Genomic DNA, 20,815 nt, shown 5'->3' with positions numbered 1-20,815 from the left:
TGTTATATTTCTGGGTGGTGTCCTCAAGATAAAATGTTATTTTCTGAGTGGTATCTTAAAGATAAAATGGTATATTTCTGGGTGGTATCCTCAAGATAAAATGTTTTATTTCTGTGCGGTATCCTCAAGATAAAATGGTATATTTCTGTGCGGTATCTTCAAGATAAAATGTTATTTTCTGAGTGGTATCTTAAAGATAAAATGGTATATTTCTGGGCTGGTATCCTCAAGACAAAATGTTATAATTTTGGGCGATATCTTCAACATTAAACAAAATATTTTGGGCGGTATCCTTAAGAAAAACTGATAGATTTCTGGGCAGTATCTCCAAGATAAAATGGTATATTTCTGGGCTGGTATCCCCACGATAAAATGTTATAATTTTGGGCGATATCTTCAACATTAAACAATATATTTTGGGCGGTATCCATAAGAAAAACCAATAGCTTTCTGGGCAGTATCTTCAAGATAAAATGTTATATTTCTGGGTGGTGTCCTAGAGATAAAATGGTATATTTCTGGGTGGTATCCTCAAGATAACATGTTTTATTTCTGTGCGGTATCCTCAAGATAAAATGGTATATTTCTGTGCAGTATCTTCAAGATAAAATTGTATATTTTTGTGCGGTATCCTCAAGATTCAATGGTTTATTTCGGGGTGGTATCTGTCATGTAATCATGTTTATTTCAGATGGGTTTTTTTGGGGTGAAAGTTGTAGTGGTTATCTCCCTTCGAGCTTTCGATGGAAATTAGCATATTAAGAATTTTTTTAATATTTTGTAAGTACATAAGCGAAATACTCCAACAATATAAGAGTTTAACACGACGAGATACATTTTAACATTAAATATTGCGTCGTGTGACGAGCAAGCCATTGATTCCTGATGAAAGTGGTATAAAAAGTCACATTACATATACCAGTAGAGAGAGATCATGGAAGCGACAGCCAAGGATGACATAATTGAGTCGGAGAGGTCCACAATATCCGATACCGTATTGATAACACACCGTATAAAGACAGAAAATGTAAAGGTTCAATTATTATTTGGAATGAAATAAACAGAATTAAAGAAAAGATCACTAGAATAAGAGATACTACACAAGAAAGAAATGGTTACTTTGGAAACAAAATTAAAGTTATTAGAAAAGTTAAATTATAATCCACAAAGGGAGCAAGCTGAAGCTGGATTAAGGGTAGCTGTAGCAAACAAGATTTTTCAAGGTTCAGATTTGAAGGATGTTCAACACGAGAAAATGCAACTTTGCAAAGTATCCGGCTATTCCTGCCCAACTTAACGTTCATGATGTACCTAGTGTGACTTATGAAATTCCCATTCAGCCCAATGATGAACCAGACATAGGAATAGTTCCACCACCACCTCAGTTTAGTAAACATGGTTAAGATAACAAGCCTTAGATATTAACCATGACACAGTAAGAAACATTTCCAGTTTTCTCTAATAGAAAGATATTCTTGTTTCGCGTCTTAGTCAGTTCGGCGACAAACCAGAAAATTATGTTGTATGGAAAAACACCTTCTTTAAAGAAGAAATTGGAGCCAGGCCACGTGAAGAATTCAATTTGGTTATGAAGTGACTCGGGCCTGAATCTAAGCGTCACGCGGTAAGTCTTCGTACTTCGAATTCTACTGGCCCAGTTACTAGTCTGAGGCTAATGTGAATAAGGCTCAATGAAAGGTTCCGAAGCCCTGAAATTGTTCGTGAAAAGCAAATTAGTCAAGATACCAAAAAATATGATGAACTTTAAAACAATAAAAAAAAAGTTAGTCCTTTTAGGCTTTTACTCTGTCATTTTAAAGATGCTCCTCCGCTGACAAATGATATTTCATCTCTATCTAAAACAGAAGCAGATGATTTAGTATTTTTTTTGCAGTTACTTACTTTACACCATTACCACCATTGAAAAAATTGAGCTTCTAATTTTACTCAAATATACAAATATCAAAGATAATTAATTAAATAAATTATTTTCTTTTACTTTTTTGTGTTACATATATATATGTCATTAGACACATATACGATTAAACACTAATTATTGTCCAAGTGATGAACATCGTTTATGCTAAGTCAGCGGTATGTCTAAGATACTTCAGCTCTTTCACATTCTAAACCCAGAACATTCTTAATGGCTCTTTACTTTTTCAAAGACAGAAAACACAACACATTCCAAACTGGATAACATGAAATTAAAGTGAAGTTAATTCTGCTACATAATCACAAAGCAAAATGTTATATATAACTATTCTTCTGCATCCCTTATGAAAAATAAACAAAATATTTTGACAAAATCCAGTGTAGTGCTATAGTTGAAATTTTTAATCGCATAGCTATACAATCAAGCATGCACAATGTGTGGGATATTTCAAAAAACATTTCTCGCCAAAACGATATTTTCACCATAAATGTTGTGTTCTGATAAAAAAATGTAATTATATAAGACTATTTCATATGTGATTATGAAGGATGGGGATATCCTACCCGAGGGTCACGAAATGTTGTAAAACCCGAGGCTTGTCGAGTGTTTTAAAACATTTTGTGATCCCTCGGGTAGAATATCCCTGTCCTTCATATCCACATACGAAAGAAAATTTTTCTCTCATACCTCGACGTTTTATTGAAATTTTATAGCTATGATCATCCGCCATATTGAAATAAATTCGAAAAAATCTGAGACTGCAAGTCAATTCTCCATATTTGAAAATGGTGTGATATTTTTAACGCAAGTCCCGTTGTTTGTATCTTTAAAAGTAAATCCAGTCTAGTTTTTGAACAAAAATGTTAAAATTGTAACGAAAAAATATTCATTTTATCGACGCTGTGACGTCACGAGACTGTCTTGCATGGGAAGCCATGTAATACAGCCTCAGGCGAAATGAGTGTATTGTCCGAGACCAGCCAGTATTACACCTGTAGGTATGAGAGAAATAGATATACCTGATGGTGTTCACAACACAAGACACTGGTCTCAAAGCCTGTTGACTGTCTCGACGAATACAATGTATGTAACACGTCATTTCAAAGTTCGTCAGAAAATCGTGTAACTTTTAAATCATTGTGCAATTTGTTATCCTCAAAATAAAACCACTTTTAGAAGTCGCCAGATCATCACTGGAATCAGCGGCACGGATCGATGGTATGAATAGGCTTGTTAGATGGTTCCTTCCGATGTCTGACGAATCATCTGAGATGCAGCTAGTCCCTGCAATGTAAAAACATAACAATTGTAAACATATTTTGTAAATGTATTCGTGAGCGAGTCTATTCCGCGGCTGATCACAAATCTATGATTTAAGTAGAGTTATATGTATATAGAGGAACCCTCTAAAGCAGAAAATTAAATTTATGTGAAAAAAAACTCGTAAAGTTTAACAATGCCAAAATCAAATTGTCGTGAAAATTGAATTATGCGCAGCAGCGATAATTTACGTTATATAGTTAATGACTAGCCCCGTCTCCATGACTCTGTATATTGCCGGGTTTTCTCCCCTTTACCACGTAGCACAAAGACCCTAGAGGTCTGTGCTACAGGGCCGATATGGAACGACTGTAGTAGTACTACGTATACAAGGTATTGATATAACACAATTAATTATGGCCCTTTGTGGAGGGAAACATCTAGAGTTGTCTCCCCGGAAAGAACCATTTCTCGAGGGTGTAGTTTCACTAACTAAAATCCACTATTGCATGGAGCGCATCAGAGGACCAACCTCTACTATGACTCGTTTAATCCATAAAACTGTTTTAAATGGAACTTAAAAGAGATAATTCCAAGGGGAAACTACATTTGATTTTCAAATAAAATATGTTTAAAGGGACAATTTAGTGAGGCTAATTCTGTTACATAACCACGAAGCAACATATGACATAAACGAATAGTTCTACATTCCTTATGAAACATAGAACAAGAAACAAATTTCACGACATTGTTAAGGATTTTGATTGGTATTGTTGAAATTCCAAACCGTTAATCAGCATATGATTCAACATGTATGCTTTACCCATACCCGAGCCAAAGTCACGCACATTAAACACAATACATAACTACTGAGGAGTTGAGTAAATTATTTTTGACAAGAACAGGCATCTAATAAGGTAAAAACACTACTGTAAGAGCTATTTGAGTAGTTATAGACAAAAATTTCTTCACTACACAGGCTTCCTAACTTACCTGAAGTACCCCGTGTACCCAATGTCCTCCGTACTAGAGATTCCAATACCACCTGCATAACCACGGCGGTTTCCAAAGCCCATGTTTTCTCCGCTCCCGTCAACTACACGTTGAAAATGCCCATCACGCAGCCGCAAGGCTTTCATAGGTCGAGATTTCGGGAGTGTTTTCATAATTGTCGACAACATATTGATTGGTACCCTCTCTCTTTTGTTTTGAGATCTGTTTCGCTGATACTTTTTGTTGATGATATTGTGTTCTTGGTGTCTACTTCTAACTGCGCCGTGTTGCGATTCTGCTATTCTGCCCAATCTTCCACCAATATCTAATAATATTTGCTTTCGAATTTTTGCCCGTCTGTTTGATTTGGTAAACACTTCAGATGTAGAAAGTCCATGAATTAGCCCATCAAGGTGGGTCGTGGGGGTCGCAGATATTTGTCGACTTGCAGGAATAGAATCTTTGTTTGTGTTAAGTGTTTTATCAGCCTTTCCGGAAACTTTGGCTGCAGTAGAATCTTTGTCTTCTATCTTATTTTCAGAAATCTGTGTTTTCATTGTTAGATCTTTTCGTTCTACACTATCTTCTGCATTGGGTTTAGTACTTTTGGCTTGGAATAAACTATTTTCTTTGCCTTCGTCCTCAGATTTAGAGTTTTCAGCTGTTGTTGAATCACTTTCTCCAGAATTAGAGTTTTCCGATGTGTTTGAATCATTTTCGTTACTTTCGTTGTCGGAATCAGAGTTTGAACCTTTTTCTTTGCTTTCGTTGTCGGAATTAGAGTTTTTCGATGTGTTTGAATCATTTTCTTTACTTTCGTTGTCGGAATCAGAGTTTGAACCTTTTTCTTTGCTTTCGTTGTCGGAATTAGAGTTTTTCGATGTGTTTGAATCAATTTCGTTGCTGTCGTTGTCGGAATCAGAGTGTGAACCTTTTTCATTGCTTTCGTTGTCGGAATTAGAGTTTTTCGACGTGTTTGAATCATTTTCGTTACTGTCGTTGTCGGAATCAGAGTTTGAACCTTTTTCTTTGCTTTCGTTGTCGGAATTAGAGTTTCCTAATGTATTTGAATCATTTTCATTGCTTTCGGCTACAGGTTTAGACCTTTCTGGTGTGTTTGAATAATTTTCTTTGCTTTCGGTTTCAGGTTTAGACCTTTCTGATGTGTTTGGATTATTTTCTTTGCTTTCAGTTTCAGGTTTTGACCTTTCTGATGAACTTGAATCATTTTCTTTACTATCGGCTTCAGGTTTAGACCTTTCTGATGAACTTGAATTATTGTCTTTGCTATCGGCATCAGGTTTAGACCTTTCTGATGTATTTGAATCGTTTTCTTTGTTTTCGTCCGCAGATTTAGAGTTTCCTGGTGAACTTGAATCATTTTCTTTGTTTTCGTCTTCACGGTTAGAGCTTTCGACTGAATCACGTTCATCTTTATAATGTTTAGACCTTGATGTTGAGTCGTCTTCTGATGTTGAATCGTTTTCTGATGATGAATCGTTTTCTTTACTTTCCTTGTTAAACTTTGTTCCGCGTTCGTCATTGGTTTTTGACGTTTCGCCTGATGTTAACCCTTCTGATTGAATCCTTTGATCTGTTTCCGCGCTTTTCCCATTCGCATCATAGGCATCAACGGTTTTTATCAAACTCTTTTCTCCACTTCCATATTCAGATTTTAAATCATCCTTGGTTGTTGAATAAGTTTCGTCATTGACGTTCTCACCGTCGTCGTTCTGATCAAACGCTGAATTATTTTCCTCACTATTTTTGACAAAATCCGATTTTGTGCCAGATTGCAGTTTAACACTTTCATTGTCATTCTCTGAAGATGGCTCGTTTTCTTTACTCTCATTATCCTTATCCAATTTTACATCCTTTTCTCTACCTGTCTTATGAGGTTTTGAATTAGTTTCCGCCTTTGATTTTGCGTCGTGTTCTGTACTGTCCGTATCTGATTTAACACCCTGTTCTCCCCCATCTTCCACATGCCTGTCATTTTCGACGCTGGAATCTTTGATTTTCTTTGTGACACGTATCAGATCACCCACATCATCTCCTCCGATGTTTTCTTTCTCGGGTGTTACAGTATCATTGGTATTTGACTTCTGTTCAGTTTGAATAACTTTTCTACGCTCTCTGCCATAGTTAATGTTCCTTACAAAACTGATTTTAGGTTTTTTAGTGTCAGTCATCAAAACATTCGACGTTCTTCCTCGGATGCTCGTCAATCCTCTAAATGACGATATCCTCGTATGAGTGTCCGAAATTCTACTTTTAGTTGGATGTTGAAGTTGAAGCTGGATCCGACTATCTCTTCCTGTTGAGAGTCTCCGTTCCCGTTTAAAAGTGCACATAAATATACACCTTAAACACCATCTCCTAATGTTGGCTTCACCGCTCCACAGAAGCCTTAGACACGTGCCCTGAGAGTTACAGGGCGGGCATGGTAACCATCTGACCAGGGTGCTGTACCCATTGCTTCTCCTTCCTGCAGTAGCGAATCTTGCATCTATTTAAAAGCAAGTAAAATTATAAAACATCACTAAGGCTAGCTTTATACATTATACATTTATACTAAACGTTTTGGTTAATATGGCCCGAGACCAAAATAATACTTCCATTACGAATTTTTAGGGATGTTTCATAGAGAATGCATGGTCAGTGTCTTTAAATATATTAAAATATATTTTAAGACACTAGCCATGTATTCTTTTTAGCCTGCAACATTACAAAAATGCATAATATGATTTTTTATATTTAGCAGTGTTACATTTATTATCATATTCGTATCACAATGTTTAACAAAGATGATTGCCTGTCTTTCAAATAAAGGAATCGGCGCACGTGAAAAAATACAGCTGTTTAAAATAAAACGAGACACTTGTTTTCAATTTTTATGCTAATTTGACATTTAATTTCTTTTTATCAATACAAAATTTGATATTAAGTGTTAATATGACACTACTTGTATAACACATCACTAATTTTGTAATAAATGACTCAATTGTATAATACAATAGTGTTTGAAGAGAATTATCAAAACACAGATCAAACTTTTTGCCATTTACGGTACATATAACTTTAAATCTCTTTCGAAAGCAATTCAAACGACATTTTGTTTCACACATACAATTTTCAAAACGTGGGTACGAAACATGTATTTATGAATGAAGGAATGGACGATAGAAAGATAAAATAAAAAAAAGAATTATTATTATCGAAAAACCTTACGTTTGTAATATTTGAATATCGAACACTGCATACATATATTTAACAGAGCATGTACTTACCGCAGAGAGAAACAGTAGCCGACAAAACCAGGGAAATTAAAAACAAGTTCATTTTCCCTCTATCAGAAACATCCCACCCGTCCTCTGATTCTACTAGCTACAACAATACAATATAGATTCGAACATCTACGATTCTTTAGATATTTATTAAATTTTCTGGTCACGATTTTCCATGATCACAACGTTCATCACTCAACATAAACAACAGTTCTATATACTCCGTATAGTACAACGCGTGTCTCGTCAGGACGACGTGAAAAAATGTGTACACATTATCCATGTAAATAACATCCATCAAAGTGTCGACCAGCACATGGCACAGTAGGCAAAAAGAGAAAAAAAATAATTGACCTTCAATAAAACTGTCATTAATATCAAAATTTTACAAATTGATATACTGTAGTACCATTAGGAAAGCAGAAAAAGCGGGTGCATCTTTGACAGAGCTAAAACATTTATATATATATATTTCAGAAACTTTTGTTATGTTTGTTAACTGGGTAAAGGAAAACTCAAAATTAAAATAATAAAAATAATAAAACAAAGTTAGGAAAAGTACTTACTTTTAGTAAAAGGATTTACGTTTGGTAAAAGGATTTACGTTTGGTAAAAGGACTTACCTGTAGTAAAAGGACTTCCTTTTGGTAAAAACACGTACCTTTGATAAAATAACCAGTCATTAGTGAATGACCAGTCTAGCTACCATCTACGGTAAAAGGGTATACCTTTGGTAAAGGACCAACCTTTATTCAAGGACCTAACTTACCTAAAGTATCTACCTTAAGTACAAGGACCTAACTTAACTAAAGTACCTACCTTTAGTTTCATGACCTACCTGTAAGAAAATGACATACCTTTAGTAAAATGACTTACCTTTAGTAAAGGACCTATGTTCAGGCATAAGCACAATTACTTCAAAATGTAATAAATTAATAATCGATTACTTGGGTAAAAAATGTGTAATGGATTATAAATTGATTACAGGTACAATTAGCCTGTAATCGATTACAATCAATTACTTTACAAAAAGTAATTGAAATTACTTTCAAATATTTTCTATTACAAAGTAACATATTAAGTTGATTTATCATTTTTTTCATCTTTTATCAAAATGTTTTTAATTTGTCCTTCCTACACTTTGACAGTATTGCAAGACCATGTAGCTATGCGAGTGCTACATTCAGTATATAGAATAGTTTCATTGTAATTTGTCAAATTCTTCTGTTTAATATTTACGCCTTCCCCACATCATGCACGATTTATTTTTAAACTAGTGTGTCTTAGAAATCCCCATGTGCATTTCCAGTATATGGTTAATTGATAACCTGCAGATGACGGTATAAAACTTAAATCAAATTTTTGGTTTTTCCAGTGAGAAAGAAAAGCGGAGTAAAATAGATATAATTATCACTAATCTACTTTGAATAAAATAATAAAAGAATATATTTGCATCACATTGTCAAATACATACAATATCTAGCTATAAGTATTGAATATTTTAAAATATACGTTAATAATATAGGTTTTATAACAATATAAATAATATTTACAATAGAATGATTGTATGATATACATAATCATGTACAAAAGATATACAGACATGATGAAAAAGATAGGTTATACAGGGTAGATAAAAAAACATATTTCACTTGTTTAGAAGGATGAAGGATGGTTTAGAGGATAGGTTATACAGGGCATAAAAAAATATTCACTTGTTAGAAGGAGGTTATCAGGTAATATATTTCATTGTTTAAATTCAGATATATATTATACGATAGTAAATAAAAATATATATTCCACTTGTTTAAAAGGATTGTCTCTATCTTAAGTAAACGGACCTACTTCTGGTCCTTGATGAAGAGTTCACGAGGATAGGCTATAAGTTGTTATCACCTTCTAACTATCTACACATTTTCCACGAGGATTTTTGAAAATGGAAGAACTGTTTTAAGTATACATTTCTCTGTGGTTTGTATTGTTATAAGGACCCTGATATTGTAATTTGCATTCAATGTTGCGTCAATTGTCTCTAGACGTTATAATTAGGGGCATTAAATATATCATGAGTCATTCTACTGTTAAACTAAAACTTTTATTTTAAGAAGCTTACATCAATAAAATAATATCTTCCACTTTTTCAACGCGATGTATCTAAATGATTCATTTCTATATAAATATACATATGATTTAATTACTTAAACATGAGTAGCTATTTTATTTGTCTTTAACAATATATTTGGCCACAAAGTGTAACAAGTTCACAGGAAATAATAAAATCAGTGACGAACGCAATACGTCAACATATAATGCAAATCTTATGGAGATTTGTATTATCAAATCAACGATAATGAACATGTTATTCTATGTTATATAATAAAGTATCATACACGATTAACCACTTACGTAAATTGACAGCTGCCGTCTAAGGCTTAAGTGCATGTCAAACAGATATAAGATCCATTACACACATGAAACGTAATTTTTGCGTTAGTGATTTCAATATTTTAGAATAATTTTCAAATATTTTAGAAAGGAATGATATAATTCCTTATTTCTAATTGTTGGTCTTGATAAAAATATCCCGTAGAACTATATCGGGGAGGGGAGATCTCCGATAGAATTCAAACATAGTTCCAGTAAGACCCATGCAGAAATTCATTTGAGCTTGGATTTATCACCTTCGTCTTTTACACGACTCGTTAAGAAAAGTGCTTAGAAAACTAAAGCCGTTTATCATGTATTGGTCAAACTAGTAATATATCAGTGTCCTTGTTAATTAGCTTTCATTTATTAGATTTCAGTTTGAAATCTGTCAACTGTCACTCATTAAATTCATAATATATTATTATTACTATATGAATCTTATTATTACTATTATGAATCTATGTAATATTCCAATATTTGTTTATCACTCTCCTTATATGGATTTGTACGTTGCAATACTATATATACATGCTGTTATTTTCACCTATAGGCCGAAAGGCCTACGGAATAAAATGATTGAATGAATGAATGCCTCGGCCATTATTTAATTCTACCAGGGCGGTATGACACCATATGACCTCAGAAAAGGTCTATAATTGATCAATATTAGATATACTCTGATTTTCCACTATTCTCATTGACTGATGCGCGTGGTCACGAGGAATCCGAATCAGATCTATATAAATAGCACATCCACTCAATGTTTTCATTTTTAGAAACACCGAGTTAATATTTTATTGTGACGTCACACCAGAGTCAACATTGTTATTGTGACGTCACTCCAAAATCAATATTCCTTTTGTGTCGATGTTGAGTTCTTTGGAAAGAGGTAGTTGTGCCATTCTCCATGCTTTTTCTTCTTCTTTCAATATCATTTAGCACGATCACATGAATTTTCAAATAACTGTGATATCTAATATAAAAATTAATTGTTTCGGTCCTCAGTAAAATTGATATGTACGTTCTCATGCTTCAATATTGTTTTATTTTCAGTTTTCGTTATTTTAACTTTGAATCAATAATTGCATTTTGAAATTCAAAACATCAGTTTCACAGTATTATGCCCACTTCTCAATTATTTAAATATTGCATAAATTAATATAGATCATTCACGATGCTTATAATTTTGAATACGGTAACTACCAATCATTGGAAAGTTCACTAATCTTGTTTTATAATCTATTATATAGATGAAATGACAGTGCTTTAATATCTTTAATTAGGCCTAGTGTTATTGATGACATCTAATTATATGTAAGGACGGGGATCATCATTTAACATTTTTAAAACAATATAATTTACGACACATCTTTGATGATATCAAAATATGTTATGTACTTGATCATTAGCATGAATCCACATCAACATAACTTGTCTATTTAGGTTATCGATGAAGTGACAATGCTTTGATGGTGTTTTCTTAAGTGCAATTTATGACAATGTTTAATGATGTTAAAATATCTGCATCTATATTGATAAATAGTTTGCTAAGAGTGAAACGGAAATGCTTTGATATAGTACGATACAGTTAATTAAGATATGTATTGTGAGCTATAACTTTGACGTGATGATGGAGTAACGACGAAGAAATGATGATTTGTCATTAAGTACATCTAGATGTGTTTATACAGTCGCCATGCATCGCCGTCTCACGTGATGTATATGTGTCCCAACTCGTTAGTCGTAGGTTTCTATAACCCGTCATTATTCATGATGCTCGTGGATCGTCATGACCACAGGCATTTTTCTTTATAGACATTTTCTCTTTTTATACCGTGTCAGTATCCACATACATTTAGAGCAAAACGCCTGTGATTTCACCGATGTCATATGTATTATCTCAGACACTGTTATTTAAATAGCTGATGTATCAATTATTTTTTGTGTGTTTATTTTTGTAGATTTATAAACGAATCCTATTTCCTTATAATTCTATTTTTGTATGAAATTTTTTAGATGAAATGACATTGTTTAAGCAATAAACTCATACCAAGTGGGGTATACAGTTGCTATGAAATGGCGCCCGTAAAGTCGCCATGTAAATTGATCTTCCAACAGTATTGGGTTCATATCAACTGTATACCAAATCTGATAACAGTTTATTACTTATATTTTTACATTTACTTGCCACTTCCAATATATAAACTAACCAAGGCAAAAGTGAAGTCTATGGGGTATAATTCACACCCAAAACGTGGTCATTGTGACGTCACTAATGTTGATATGGCAACGTCAACTGATCACCGTCAAAATGGCTGTCACATCCTGTGGATTAAATCATCGATGATCAATCATTTTCATGGTCCAATGTTAATTCATGGACCACCAAATTTAAAAGAATTAATAATCTAAATATAAATATCTTTCTATGTTATCTATGGTTTATATATTGATGTCAGAGCTTTGCAATCTTTATAATGCGCGCTAGCTTATTCTGAGATGATTGTCTGCAAAGCTCTGGCATCTATTTAAGCATTAAATTATCTTCCTATGGCCTCTATATAGACCATAGATGCCGTAGGAAGATAGTTAAATTATTATATATACATTATCAACTCATTTTTGGGTCTCTGCATTAACATTGTTTAGCTAGACCAGTAAAACGTTTTGAGATTGATCAGTTGACGTCACCACGTCAACTTTAGTGACGTCATAATGGTCACGTTTTGGGTGTCAGTTATACCGTTATATACTTCACTTTGCCTTGGTTAGTTTATATAGTAGAAGTGACAAGTAAATGTAAATATATAGTATATAGATTCCATAGGAAGATAGTTTAATGCTTTAATTTCCATTTAAAGTATCTGTAATAAAATCGCAGGAAAATATTGTTTAATTATCCCGGTTGTAGTTTTGTTGACGTCACAAAGTTTAATAAATTGAGTAGTCTATCTTCCACTCTCTAAATAGATATTTTAATGTATAAGACCCCGTCTAAACTAGTGATATTTTGTATGCCTATATATCACTTCTTAGGTGTAGTTGAACATAACTTACTCACTAAAACGTGGTTATGCATCCGTCCTAACCTTAGATATTACTGCTGACTCGAAGATTGTTGCGTTGTTTGTAAATTTTGGCAAAATTTGGAATTCCACAGGTTTCAGAACACATTTCTGTCACCAAATAACCATGCCATTATATATGTTAACGAGTGTTTATAGCATGCATGTAGTAGGAGCGATGGTTTGACCGAATTCGACTTTACAAGGCATACACATCGAATACATTTCGACCTTGTCAGGAAAATGCCAATTCTTACAGATGTATAAGGGCAGATAACTCTTTTAAATGCGCATAGATATAATATCAATCTATGTGTATCTTTTTTATTTCTATTTATGTGGACATTTTTACCGTCCTTATCATGAAATTTCATTTGTTCTTTTTGTGTATTAATAATGAAATGTTTTTCCACACAGTTGGAGTTACTCATTTACTTAATATATTCACGTGCGATTGGATTTCACAATGACGTACATTTCTGTTTTTGTATTGTTAGATTAGTTGATAAACCTATGATGATGCAACTATACAGCACTAGTATCAGATGTAGTTTTAGCTGAAAATCCGGTAACTTCAAAATATCATTGTGAAAAAGATAATATGCCAATTGATGTACATTTTTGTTTTTGTGCTGTTGCATTAGTTAATAAACCTCAGTATGTTTGAAGCAAAGAAAACTAGCGATAATATCTTAAGTTAGGAAAATACCAGGCAGGTGGTGAACAGCAGATCCATTCATGACAAGTATATGAAATATTAATGACGGTGCCATGCATAAAAAGTAACCTCCCCCACCTTGCATAAAAAGTATGAATTCAATATATTTAGTTTCAAAACGGTTGAATTGAGCAGAACTCAATTAAGGGTTGCAATTATTATTGTCTGTTAACCAAACAGAGAAATCCCCACCCCTGGGGCAATTTTTTTCTTGTTTTGTCTACTCCAACAAGTTTGGATTAGAGAAAATCATTTGACCATGAAATCATTTAAACCATCACTGCCCTACCCCAGAAGAAAGGAGGGGGTGGGGATTCGTCCTGAATAAAAGTACCTCCTCCCTACCAAAAAATATCAATTTTCAAATGAATTAGTCTGAACTTGATAGAATATATATAAGTGACCCTGCAGCTGTCATTCAGCTACATCAACAAACAAGAACTCCGTAAAAAGAATTCGAAACTTAAAATTAAAATAGGAAGAAAAACAAGCAGAAGATATAGGCAGAAAAATTAATTTATGTAATACATATTGGCAAGAAAGCAAAAAAGCAATATGTGGAATTTAAAACGAGATGCTCCAAGGCCTTATCGGTCATCTGACAATGCAAACTTGGCACCATAGGAAAATATTGAAATAGGTTCCAATATGGTGACCTTGACATTCATCTCCGTTCGGAAAGACAGTATAATGTGTTTTTACAGGTCTAAATTAACACTTCTTAGGTAGCCTTCCTTTACAATCAAAAATATTTTCAGCACCGACGCTAAAGAAGAACTTCAATTTGTGTTTTCATAATGGAGGCAGTGGCGGCCATGACCCGAAAAAATAACACTTGGTCGGGACCATGTTAGTAGAACTTCAAAAGAATTTAAAATTACGTTTTCAAGATGATGGCTTTGGGCCAGCCATTTTGGATTTCGGATCAACTAAAAATAACAACACTTGGTTGGGACCACATCATGATAAATTCAGGCAATTGTTTCAGCTAAATCGCACAAGTAGAATTTGAGAAGAAGTTCCAAATATGTTTTCAAGATGGGGGCTTTTGCAGCCATCTTTGATTTCGGAACAACCCGAGAAAATATTATGTTAGAATCATATTTAGCAATTATCAGCTCAATCCTACTGGTAGAACTTGAGAAGACGTTTAAAATGTGAAAAGTTTGCTGACAGCGCACGGCGTACAACGACAAACAAAGCACGAAGGATAAAGGTCATCCAGACCCTTCTGACCTATAAAGTGCATACACAGATGTAATATGTAAAATAAATACAACAAAGTAACTGGAATGGAATATTAGCTATTCTGCCTACAAGCACATAAAGATATCATGCACAGAAAGTCATCAAATAACAACAAATATAAACTTTTATCATGAACATGTAAAAAACAAAACAGGATTCTTCAACACAAAACACTATTGCAACTAAGGTCAACGAACAATTCAAAATCTGCAAAACAATTCAAAACCTGGAAAAACAATCAAATTAAGCAAAAATCAAACAACTTCAAAGTCTGCAAAATACAATTTGTTAAATATTTTCAGTTAAGGAAAAAGAAAACACTCCAATCTGGGGGAAATCATGCAAATCAAAACCAGGACAGAAAACAAATATCCAAACGCTTGAATAAAAAGGATATTAACGAGAGATCAGAGGTATTCTGTGCTTGAATATGGTATATGGTTTCCAATATAATGTATTTGATCCTATAAGCGCTCAGGGCGCTGAAGAAATAAAAACGAAATATGAAAAGGTGCTTAATAAGACAAAGTTATTACAAACCTATACAGTGTTGGTCTTTATTTTTGCCATTGAGTTCTCAAAAATGGGAAAGGCGCTTATTGGGTCGAATACGGTTTATCAATATCTCAGTGACATTTTTCGTCCTTGATCTTCATTAAATAAATCTTATATTTAATCAAATTAGTACAGCTATTAGAATAGTTTAAATGATTAAATCATGGTAAATAATGGAAATATTATTGATTAATTTTGAAAGAAAAAATATTTGATAAAAAATGCCAAATATCTGTTTTGATGAAATATCTAAAACTTTGCTATAAAACATTGATTAACCTGTGTGAAGGACACCTCTCTATAAAGGACAACTCTTTATAAAGGACAACTCTCTATAAAGGAAACCCTCTCTATAAAGGACAACTCTCTATAAAGTATACCTCTCTATAAAGGACATGACTCTATAAAGGAAACCTCCCTATAAAGGACAGCTCTCCATAAAGGACAACTCCCTATAAAGGACAGCTCTCTATAAAGGACAGCTCTCTATAAAGGACAACTCTTTATAAACGCAACTTTCTATAAAGGACAACTCTCTATAAAGGAAACCCTCTCTATAAAGGATATAACTCTATAAAGGAAACCTCCCTATAAAGGACAGCTCTCTATAAAGGACAACTCTCTATAAAGGACACCTCCCTATAAAGTACAGCTCTGTATAAAGGACAACTTTCTATAAAGGACACTATAAAGGACATATCACTATAAAGGACACCTCCCTATAAAGTACAGCTCTCGATAAAGGACAACTCTCTATAAAGGACATATCACTATAAAGGACATATCACTATAAAGGACACCTCCCTATAAAGTACAGCTCTCGATAAAGGACAACTCTCTATAAAGGACATATCTCTATAAAGGACACCTCCCTATAAAGTACAGCTCTGTATAAAGGACAACTTTCTATAAAGGACATATCTCTATAAAGGACACCTCCATGTAAAGGACACCTCTCTATAAAAGACCCCTCTGTACAAGGACAACTCTCCATAAAGGAGATCTCTATAAAAGACACCTCTCTAAAAGGACACCTCTGTACAAGGACAACTCTCTATAAAGGACACCTCTCTAAAAAGGACACCTCTGTACAAGGACAACTCTCTATAAAGGAGATCTCTCTATAAAGGACACCTCTCTATAAAGGACAATTTCGCTATATGTCCTGTATACATATTACCCTTTATGAGGTTTGACTGTATAAGTAAAGTTATCTAAGCAAGTTATTTATATTTCTTCCTAACATTGATGCATCTGAGCTCTGAACAAACAAATGGTATCATAACTGATACTTTTTCATAATGGTGTTTCTGATCTTTAGTGATTTTTGGGGGAAATACACATTCATAACCTTAATAGTAAAACATTTGAAAACAGAATAGATAGATCATAGGTCTTTGAAAATTGAAAACATTTCATTTCACCAAACAAGGGAAATATTAATGAATTAGAGTAAAGTCATTAGTCAAAATCATGTGGTGTTTAATTTTAATTAATGCATTAATCGTTCAATTTTTAGTTATATCAATTTAACTCTAAAGCATTTTAGATGTAATTAAAGGATCACAGCACGACTGTCAAACTTCAGTGTTAATGTTGTTGTTTTTGTATTAGTGCTAGTGTCTGTTAGTAAAAACACAGAATTCTACATGTAAGTTGCAAGTTTCTTTATTTTTGGCAAAGTTAATCTCCACCTATCTCTGTAGGTTTGCTCTATAAAAAGTGTGTTTCCTGTAAAAGAAGTGACAAGACTTGAGGAAGAGGACAAGTTTGTATCAACAATATGCCATCCCCCATTTCTCAAAGTTTCAGCAAGTCTCAATCTCACATTAGCACCGTTGAGCTGCAGCTCAACATAATCAAATCCTTCATTCTTCTGTAACTTTTCTGATGCTCCTTCCCCAACAAGCTCAGATGGCAAAGAAAGGATCACATCTTTCCTTCCAGCAAGCACAGTCTTAACTCGTGAGTTATTAGAAGGCATGGTAGCAGTTGTGCCTGTGCGAACCTCAATCACTTCAACATAGAAATGAGTCATAAGGTCGTCTCGCTGTCTTTCATCCCTTAACATATTGATGGCCTCAATAAGGGGCTGGATCTGATAGAAGTCAGCTTCAACAGCAAGTAAATCAAAGTCCTTGAAGTCATTGGGAAGACTAAGTTTTGATGATCGCAAGAAGTTGAGGATGTATTTGAACATTTCACCATCTCTGTCAATAAAGAGACGTCCCTTTTGATCAGTGGCCGACATCATATTACCCATGAACATGGCCCCTAACATGGAGTCACGGTATTTACATAAAGTCCCTCGGGTGGTCGTGTACATTATGCCACCAACATTTAGGTGTAGAAGCTCAGTGCCATCCATATCTCTTCTATAACTCCAAATGTTTTAGTATGGTCTTAATTCAACACCTTAGGAATCATTGCTGCTCTGAAAATAAAGTTTGGAACAACATGTACATCAATGTAAATGAATCATTTTAATGTTATATCATTTAAAGATGCTCCACCGCCAACAGAGCATAAACGATACTCATCATGTTTAATCGTATATAATTAACACAAAATATTATGTAAAATCAATTATTTTGCTTTTGGTGCATGTGCAATCAGAACTTCATTTCATGTAGGACATAGTGTCATGGAATTTTTTCTGGATACAATTAATCATTTTTAATATTTTTATCTTGAAACGAAATTACAAGCTCAAACTTTTCAATGGTGGTCAGTGTGCAAAGTGAGTAACTTTTGTAACTGAAGAAAAATACTAAATCTCCTGCTCCTGTTTTAGATAGAGCAAATATATATACCATTTGTCAGTGGTGGAGCATATTTGATATTCTAATTAAGATTAAGCAAGCCTCGGGTTTTACACCATTTTGTGACCCTCGGGTAGAATATCCCTATCCTTCATATCCACATATGAAAGAGTCTTATATTCTTACATTTATACGGTTTTTTACTTGCTAAGTTTGAAATGTGATAGAGTTATTATTTTCTAGTACATGTAAATAAAGAAAGATTGATTTTAGATTTGTTGCATATCTGATTCGACCGGCAATCATTCGAGAAAATACAAAATGCACTGTAGCTCTTGTCTATTTCACAATATTGGGTTCATTGAATAAAGTGACCAGCGTTTCTGAAGTTTTAAAACCCATGTTAAGTAAAATACCCCGATAAAATCCACAAAGTTGAAGGATTGATAGATTGGCCTATAACGTTACTTGAAATGGGCTCAACCTGTCAACAACAGAGCTTCTGTATTGTATGCATGCCAACGTAAGAAACCGAAAATTAGCTTCCTTACATAATTTCTTGGTTTTTCGTGTATCTTACCTGCAGTAACATATGTGATTTTATCATAGTATCTTCATTTTCAGCCGTATCTTAGCGTATCATTCGGCAACTACACAAAACTTCGGCGATGTGTACAGGAAGTTTCAATTACACAATAAATTTCGATACGAAACGGGTTTTAAATTCCGGATAAAAATATTTTGTACAAAAAAAAAATCATTGTTATAGAGGGGTATATAATATGATAGTCTGATAAACCTGTTATTTGATTTTTGTTTTGTTTATTTTTTGCCTAACATATAGACTATATATTAGTCAAAAAATAAACAAATAAAAAAACCTAATAATGTAGGCATAAAACAGAGATTTAAATAGTAATACTATTTAAATCTCTGCATAAAAGAACAAGTTTTTAATCATATATACTGTATGTAAAACTAAATAAATCATGTAACTAACATTAAATTACATGCCACCTCCCAGAGTCAAATGCACTCAACCTTTGAGTCTGACTCTAGATCTGAAGAAGAAGAAGAAGGTTCAGCGGAATAGGCATATGAAAGCAATAAATATTTTCCAAGCAAATAATGGATATTCCTGGAAATGATACTGGCAATCCATTATCGTGATTTTGAATGCCGCGATATATATACAAAATGCCATTTACATTTTTTTGTGTGTGCAGAAAGATTACATATTAAACTTTGAAGAAAATTAGCTCTTTATGACTAAGAATATATTTGATATCAAAATCGTAAATGACATTTTCAAATATTTGATATCATCAGAGAAATATAATTATAGTATTTTTTTATTAAAATGATTACTGTACATGTACCAGGCAATTTCTGAAATGTTTACAAGGTAAATGAGACAACAACAATTTATTTGTTTCTGCCTTTCTGGTATGCTAAGTGAAATGTAATAATGTATTGGGCTAAGGGAGACAACTGTAACAATTATATTTGTCTGAAATGGACTTGTGCAGTTATTAATAAAATGTGGAAACATTTTGGCAATTTATAAAATGAAATTTTGCTACGCATATATCCGAGGGATATATGAACACATGCACGTGTCAAAAATTTGCAATATAACACATGTGTTAGTTGATTGACATAAACTCTTGTAAAGAGGAAATAAAGGTTGTCTGTCTGTCTGTCCGTCCGACTGTAGATACATATTCTGATCCGTTACTTAATTTAAAGCATTGTGGATTTCATTTTTTTTCCATATACTTACATAACATTTTTATATATCACTGAAAACTTATGGAACATAGTCAATAATTTATACTAATTATTATTGTTTCTCAAAGAATATTGGTTATTTTCAGTAACGGTTAAGGTTATAATTTGAAAGTAAAAAAAACCCATTAAAAACACATACAATGTATCTCAACATAATCAAACAATTTTTGTTTTCGGTGCTGTTGATCTTACAAGATCTGAAAATAAAGCCTACCCGTGGATAGAGATGGCACTCATTTAGCTGGATGGTATTTACATATAGTAGAACAGTGAAACGCTTTTAGCTGGATGTTATTTACATATAGAATATATGAGAGACAGAAATTGTTTTATGAAGATTTAAAATGAAAATACAATAAATTTACTAAATGAAAAATGAAAAGAAATATACGGTAGATCCAGAGCGTCAGCCTTAAATAGTGTCACCGTTGTTTCGAAGATTACGAGATACATTTAACATACGGAAACTTCCGCACGTTTTGTCAAGTTGAAATGATGACGAATGAATTTTTGAAGTTAAATTTTAAAATTTATTAACGCTAACTTCGACTTGACGGAGGGATATTCTGGAGTGTCCAGAATGTACCCGACGTGTTCCGTACAAAGGCTGGGACCTAACTGATTTACAAATAAAATCTATCACGCTTAAATAATGTACAGACAATAAAATTACAGAATCATGATTGACAGATATCGCTCATTGGGAAATTAATCAGCTGTGGTCAGTGTCTTTTAGGCAATTAGGATGGCCGTGACATTAATCCGGTTACGTA

The 20,815-nt window shown here is 33.4% G+C and overlaps 2 protein-coding genes across 2 annotated transcripts; both read right to left on the bottom strand.

The window, feature by feature from the left end:
• Positions 1–4,185: 4,185 nt before the first annotated feature.
• Positions 4,186–6,543, bottom strand: LOC138329911 (protein starmaker-like). Its single transcript, XM_069277195.1, has one exon. The coding sequence runs from the start codon at positions 6,541–6,543 to the stop codon at positions 4,186–4,188; it is 2,358 nt and encodes a 785-aa protein (XP_069133296.1).
• Positions 6,544–14,186: 7,643 nt separating this feature from the next.
• Positions 14,187–18,944, bottom strand: LOC138330400 (BTB/POZ domain-containing protein KCTD1-like). The gene is made up of 2 exons (XM_069277996.1): positions 18,832–18,944; positions 14,187–17,923 (listed from the first exon to the last, which is right to left on the bottom strand). The coding sequence occupies exon 2, from the start codon at positions 17,855–17,857 to the stop codon at positions 17,135–17,137; it is 723 nt and encodes a 240-aa protein (XP_069134097.1). The 5' UTR covers positions 17,858–17,923; positions 18,832–18,944; the 3' UTR covers positions 14,187–17,134.
• Between the last annotated feature and the right edge of the window lie 1,871 nt (positions 18,945–20,815).

This window comes from Argopecten irradians, chromosome 8 (assembly GCF_041381155.1).
Source record: "Argopecten irradians isolate NY chromosome 8, Ai_NY, whole genome shotgun sequence".
NCBI classification, from domain to species: domain Eukaryota; kingdom Metazoa; phylum Mollusca; class Bivalvia; order Pectinida; family Pectinidae; genus Argopecten; species Argopecten irradians.
Note: the sequence above shows the minus strand (reverse complement) of the source record. Positions and strands in the feature narration are given on the sequence as shown.

Bases quoted from the DNA above. Each gene is read 5' to 3' on its own strand.
- LOC138329911 (XM_069277195.1), bottom strand. From the start codon at position 6,543: ATGTGCACTTTTAAACGGGAACGGAGACTCTCAACAGGAAGAGATAGT.
- LOC138330400 (XM_069277996.1), bottom strand. From the start codon at position 17,857: ATGGATGGCACTGAGCTTCTACACCTAAATGTTGGTGGCATAATGTAC.